The sequence below is a fragment of the Eleginops maclovinus genome, chromosome 3, assembly GCF_036324505.1.
Source record: "Eleginops maclovinus isolate JMC-PN-2008 ecotype Puerto Natales chromosome 3, JC_Emac_rtc_rv5, whole genome shotgun sequence".
NCBI lineage: Eukaryota > Metazoa > Chordata > Actinopteri > Perciformes > Eleginopidae > Eleginops > Eleginops maclovinus.
Genome location: NC_086351.1, coordinates 23,878,972 through 23,885,659, shown reverse-complemented (window position 1 = coordinate 23,885,659; position 6,688 = coordinate 23,878,972). Strand labels below are relative to the sequence as shown.

Below are 6,688 nucleotides of genomic sequence, written 5' to 3'. Positions count from 1 at the left end.
AGGTACAATTTGTGCGACCTGTTAGCGTCCACTAACTCGCTTGAAAGTAATACCCGTACATCATTTATGCCATCATTAGTCTGGGGCATAAAGGAGTCTAAACTGACTTTACACACACACTGTAGTGACTTTATGTTATTAGCAGCAGGAGTGCTGTCTAAACTGCATTTAGCTGCTCCGGTTTTGGGTTGCTAATATGCTAGCAGTACAGATAACACCACCACATTTTACATTTTCATTCTTATGAGACTTAATTTTGGTACTGCACACATCTATTAGTACCCTGTTTTCTCATATTGCCACAGTGGTTGCTATAGGTATGTTTAGTTCATGGATGTACAAGGGGGTCTTTTTTTTGTATATAATACAGGATATACCTTTTCACTACAGTTTTCTTTTTAGTTTTAAGCCTAAAACTCACCACAACTTGCATATTTGTAATTGTGCAGGCAGATGAATGAACATTAATAAACACACATAGTTACAATTGATACTGTATTACTCTGTTTGGGTGAATCTGTGAAGCATGTTGCATTCTGCCCACATCTTTATTTAATGTTGTACATTTTCACACAATATTTAACAATATAATAGTTGAGGTTATAATATAGAGGTTATACTTGCATAACAATGATTTTGCCCTTCAGATTGGTCGGCTGACATGTTGTGTGACCTGGTTTATCTGAAGCTTACTCACACCTTTAGTCTTTTGAAAAAAAGCTTTATTTCACAGCCATGTGTGTGTAACATTTTTGGTCTGGAAAAACAGAATTCTTCTGAAAATTGTCAAAGGATCAGCACCTGCTCTGACATCACTGACAGAGGCTTGGTTAGAAGAGCAACACAATTTGAAGTTCCAGATAAAAATTCACAGGTAAGTTAACTCAACAAAAGGAAAACTTCAAATAAAATAACTTTAATTAAACCTTTCCCTTTGAAAGACTTTCACATGTTTTTCTGATGCAAATTCAGTGGTGCAGGAATGAGTCTGAAAACAAGGAAATGAGCCTGCATTTCAGCCCTTCTGGTTTGCTTTTCTCAGTGTCAACTCTTTTTTAAATCTGCTTTTGGTTATCTTCCTGAAATATGATCTATGGACAACAGAAGCTGAAGAGATTTTCTCATTTTTTCATCAACGCCACACATTAGCCACCTTTAGCTTAGCGTTGGTGACGTGAAGTCACGTGAAGATGATGTTGTTCCTTTATATCCTCACTTGAGCTTCTGGAAATAACATTCACGCTTCCATTATTATAAAAGTGGTAGTAGTAGTAATATGTGGATATTATCCTGCAAAAAAACCCTATCAAGTATCATTAACGTGTTTGCCAAAGATATTGTTTCCTGAAGTTGTGCAAATTCCAATTGAAAAAACATCATCCCTGCACCACTTTACATTGCAGATTATTAAATAACCCGAGAAATCCAGAGTAGAGGAGACACAACAGCAGCTTCAATTGTCCAGAATGCAATGCAGTGAGGAAGTGAAGGTCACTGAAATGGCTGGAAATGACTGAAGCATAAGAGCAGCTGGTTCAAAGTGCACAGAGAAGCATATTACATCCCGACCTGTGCGGTATGAGGTTCCTTTAACACAGCCACACTCATCTGTAGGAAATGGTGGGGGTTCGGTCACTAAGTCACCTCTGTGTTCACCTGAGCACTGATGCTGGCGGGGATTACATTCAGGTGGATGTCGTACTGCTGGTCCAGACCCAGGTAGCTGTCACTCATCAGGTACAGGGTGTAGATGCACCTGGAGCAGAGGGGTTAGCGGTCACACACAGGGCTGGGCTCTATGCAACATGTATAAATGATCCACACTGAGATGTTTCTTTAAGTAGAATAAAAAAAGGGTTTTTGTTTGAGGATAAATCTGTTGATATTTGTGTTGTTTTTTAAATTTCCAATAACCCCCTTTTAACCTTCCAAAATATTGAAAAAAGCACAAAGAGTGTTGTTGCTCAAAGTGGCCAACTGTTTTAGGAAATCATGGAACGTCTAATGACGACATAGCATCTTCAGTATTGAAATGTCTAAACATGTTGGTTTTCATGTGATTTGGTCACTTCCCACAGTCTAGTTCCAATTTAATAAGGCAGTCGGTATTCTGAATTTAAATCTGTGGTGAAATGACTGATTTATTCTGTCATTCACTGTCCTTGCTTTCCCTCGAGAAATCTAAAAGCCTGATATTGCTGTATGTAAACACATCTCAAATTTCCTAAGTTCTTTGACCACTGAAGACCATGTCAAAATGTGCAGCATGTCTTAAACAAACTATGTACATATTTGATTATAAAGTACTACTGTGTGTGCTGCTAATCCAGAGTGTGTGTGGATAATAAAACAGTTCAGTGTGTGTGACCTGAGTCTCTCAAACGGAGGTGTTAATTTTCAGCGGTGTGTGTGTGGAAAGCTTGTGTTTATGCTGCTTGTTGTGTAACTGCTTACTTCCCAGTCTTCTCTGGTGTGTAGAAGGCCACGGACACAGCTGTTCGCTGGCGAACGTATCCCACCCGTTTAACAGCCAGCAGCTCCCGGCGGTCCACCTCCCCCACGATCAGGAACCAGCCTTCATCCTTCAGCTTGGAGAACCTGGGAGCCTGCGCCTTGCTGTCCTGCTTCCTCTGAAACAACACACACAGGCTGACAGACTCAGAACAGCACAGATATTTATTTTGGGATCTCAGCTTAGTGCCATGTGCTTTCTGGAAAAAACACTGGATAGATAATTGTATAACGGAGGAGACTGCTATGCAAAATAATATATAATACATGAAGCATATTGAGGGTGATTGGTTCAAGGACTAAACAGTCAACGCAGTGGATTTAAAGATAAGCACATGGAGTCAGGAGTTCCAGGTCATTGGCTTACTGTGGTTTGTTGATTTGTTGTTTGTCGTAAATGTTATCTAGGTGATTGATTATTTACTCCAACAATTGGTTGTGAAGAGTACATGGGGCCAGCCAGGATTTGCCACAGGTGAGCTGGCTGCCTTTATAGATCAGTTAGCTCTGCCCCTCCAGGGTGGCAGGGGGAGGGAGCAGGTAGAGGAAGGTGGGAGAGGGATTTTTCCACAACTAAAATACTTACTATTTTATTAATTACCAATAACAAAAGTGAGTTTATGTTGTTGTGATACTACTGTACTGTAGTGTCCATTCGAAAAAAAGCCAGATCCAGAAGTACATTTTCTTCTTCCTAATTACGTTTGAGACCAGGCTTTTAACTAGGGTCACATGGTAAAGAAAAACAACATGTATACAAATTTGTAAACCAAACAGATTCCCATGCGAGCAAACAGAATATTTAAGTACTTTTTGATAATAATAATAATGCAGATCTAAATGTTTGGAGGTCATTTCCTGTAGAAATATGACGGTATTGTAAAAAGACGTATATTAAGGAGAGGCTTCACTCTCCTCCTGAAATATTATTGTAATACATCAGAAGATAAAATGCCATAAAACACAGTAAGGTCACATTATTTTGAGTCAGTGTATACATAAACAAAGGATCGTCAAAAAGTGAAGAGACTAAGAGGACGGGATTCTGAAGACACAGTTTACGAATCCATTCAAACCGACTTACACATCAAGTCCTTTTTTTCTCCTTGTGCCCCCAAAATAAATTCATAATAAACCCATGGCCATGTGAATAAATCAAAGATTATATACCTGGTGTTTTTGGCCTCTTGAAATCGATATCAAATTGAATGTATTCAGTGGTTCATATACAGATGTTTCTAGAAGAGTCTGTCTACCAGCTTCTCAGGGGTGGAAACTGTTTCATAAACCCCAAACTTTACTAAATCCCTAGAGTACCCCCCCCCCCATCTGAAGAGCAGTATATCTCTCTGAGACTCCACTGCATCTGCAGCCAACATGCAACGCAACCCCAACAAAGAATGCAGTTTAAAGAATCGTCAAAAGATTTTTAAAAAAGTGTTTAAATCACTAAAGTAATTTATGGGGCCGTAAATCTGACGGGATCCAAAGAGCTCAGCCTGGATACTGATTATGATGGTCTGATATTGTTAAACCTTTAAGGAACTTTACTAAAACCCGCCTAAGTTTACTGAATTATAGTTTTATTTTAGATTTGATTATAATTTTGACAGTGGTGGCAAAGTGGTTAGGGGCTTGGCCTGGGAACTGGAATGTCACCAGTTCAAGTCCCGAAAGACCAAGTGCTACCGTGGTGTCCCTGAGCAGGGCAACATTCCCTACACTGCTCCCCGGGCGCCATACAAATGGCAGCCCACTGCCCCTAACACTAGGATGGGTAAAAGTACATCTTTCTGTCTGTCTGTCTGTCTGTCTGTCTGTCTATCTATCTATGGATCTTAAAACAGCAACCTCCATTGGAATTTTAAAAATGAAATTAAAGACCTATCTTTTTAATTTGGGTCAATTTAAAGTTGAGTAGTATCACTGTTCATGTTTTATGGTTCTGTGATATAACTCTTTTCTGTTTATACCTTGTTTTTAATTATGTTCCTCACTTTTTATTGTTTTTTTTGTTTCTGTCATACTCTGTAAATCACTTTTATGGGCTGCGTCAAGCATGAGAGGTGCCGTATAAATAAAGTTTATAATAATAATAATTAAATAATTAAATTAAATATAATTATTATTATTATATTATAATAATAATAATAATAATAATTATTATTATTATTATTATTATTATTATTATAATATAATAATAATAATAATAATAATAATTATTATTATTATTATAATATAATAATAATAATAATAATAATTATTATTATTATTATATGCACAGCTACTGTTAAGTTACACAATGAAAATCTGAAGTCACATGCTCTTCCAACAATACAACATAAATATATTTAAGACATAAATCTAAATAATAAACAATAGAAATAGTGGAAAAATAGTGCCAGAGAATGTTGTAAGACTAATGTACAGGTAATGCAGGATAAGTCAACTATATACATGTCAAATAGAATTAGATAAGCTAAAAATAGAATGTTAAATGAAGTGCTGTAAAGTGAGATCAAATACTGCTTATTTTAATAATAATAAATACATAAATAAATAAGTGAGATGCAAACAGAAGGATGCTATGAAGTTGTTAAGGCCCAGAGCTCAGGAGGTTAGCAGTCCATCTTATATTGTGTTCTATATAATTTGTGGATTTTAACTTCATTTTAAAATTCAGTGTTTAATGTCTCATTAGGGCAGAGTTGAGTGTGCGTGTGTGCTGACCCTCTGCTGGCCCGCGTTGATGCGTCTCAGAGCGACCTGCAGGACATATTCCTGGTCAGCGTGGACCTCCAGCCAGCTGCTCTCCGCCCCCCGCTGTGTTCCTGCTGCAGGGAGGCGACGCTCCGTCTGCTCCCGGCTCTGCTCCCACCAGCCCTTCACACTCATATCCACCTCCAACACCGGGAGGTGGCTCAGGAAGGCCCAGGCCTGACCGGGGAGAAGGAAGATCCATATGAAGTCTTTTACTGTTCCACATTTTAAAAAGGAAATCTGTGGATCTCAAAGTCTGGGCTCTGGTAGGATTAAAGCTATGGTTTTAGACTGAACATTTCTCAAGTTTACCAGGAAGTGTACACACAACGTTTTAATGACCAGGCTGGGAATCAGTACTCAATATCTTCAGGGTATCGACCAGATAACCCAGTACCAAGAAGAATTGCGACTTCTCCAGTCAAAACAGTATGTGCATTAGATCATTTTTGTATCCAGATCTATAAAACAAATAATATTTGCAATGTTTTGCTATTTGGTCAGCCAATCATCACAAGCTATTTATGAGGCCTGTGATTGGCCCACTCCAGCAGCAGCAGCTACAAGTTAATTCCTCTCTCTGCACAGGAATAACACGCAAGCCTTTCTTTACGTTTTTTCATTTGAAATGGAAGTGGTACCCCAAGCTATTTGAGTTCTGAGATTAAAATCTGACTTTAAATTCTGACTTTTTTCTCTGAATTCTAACTCTTTTAAGTCCAAATTCGGACTTTTTCACGTTGCCCTTATCCTATTCAGTACAGAAAAGAAAAAGAATAGGCTCTGTGTTGACAGACAGCTCAGCTCTACAGTAAATCTCCTGTTTGATCACAGTTCTTTATTCTGATGTTGTCCCATGGTCTTATGTCCCTCTTTAGTATTTTTATGGAGAATTTAACATTTGGCTCAGCACAAAAGCCATAAAGAAGACATAAAAAAAGATAAAGAAGGAGAGAAAAGTGTCAGGAAAAAAACACCGGTGCTAGTGTGTGTGTGTGTGTGTGTATGGCATTGTATTGAGTGCTGCTAAGAGAAAAGCCTCTCTGATTCACCCGGCAAAAGCCATTTATGTGAGGATTACTCTCCCTGGGCAAGTCAGACAGGAACGCTGCTGCACATCTAATTATTTAATTAGAGAGGCCGCCACACTGTGGGGGGGCTGGGGGCAGGGGGGTAAAGGTGGGGAAGGAGGGAAGCGGGGACACTGATTGGGTGAAGCTGCAGGGCCTGCCATGGTGCCCGGACACTCTCATTACTGCTGCAATTAGAACTTAAATTGGAGCTGTAGACTCTATCAATGCGGGGTGATTGGGGATCCTGGGGGTCTCTGGGAACACAGAGGCAGGACTGCTCATGGCTCGTCACCCATAATGGTGTGTGTGTGTGTGTGTGTGATCTGCGTGCACTAAATGTGGCA

At 39.1% G+C, this 6,688-nt stretch overlaps 1 protein-coding gene across 1 annotated transcript in view; it reads right to left on the bottom strand.

Moving 5' to 3' along the window:
• Positions 1–491: 491 nt before the first annotated feature.
• Positions 492–6,688, bottom strand: part of ascc3 (activating signal cointegrator 1 complex subunit 3) — a 161,917-nt gene continuing 155,720 nt past the window's right edge. Inside the window, 3 exon segments of the mRNA XM_063879474.1 lie at positions 492–1,756; positions 2,455–2,630; positions 5,242–5,448. Coding sequence (XP_063735544.1) covers positions 1,636–1,756; positions 2,455–2,630; positions 5,242–5,448 — 504 coding nt within the window. The 3' untranslated portion in view covers positions 492–1,635.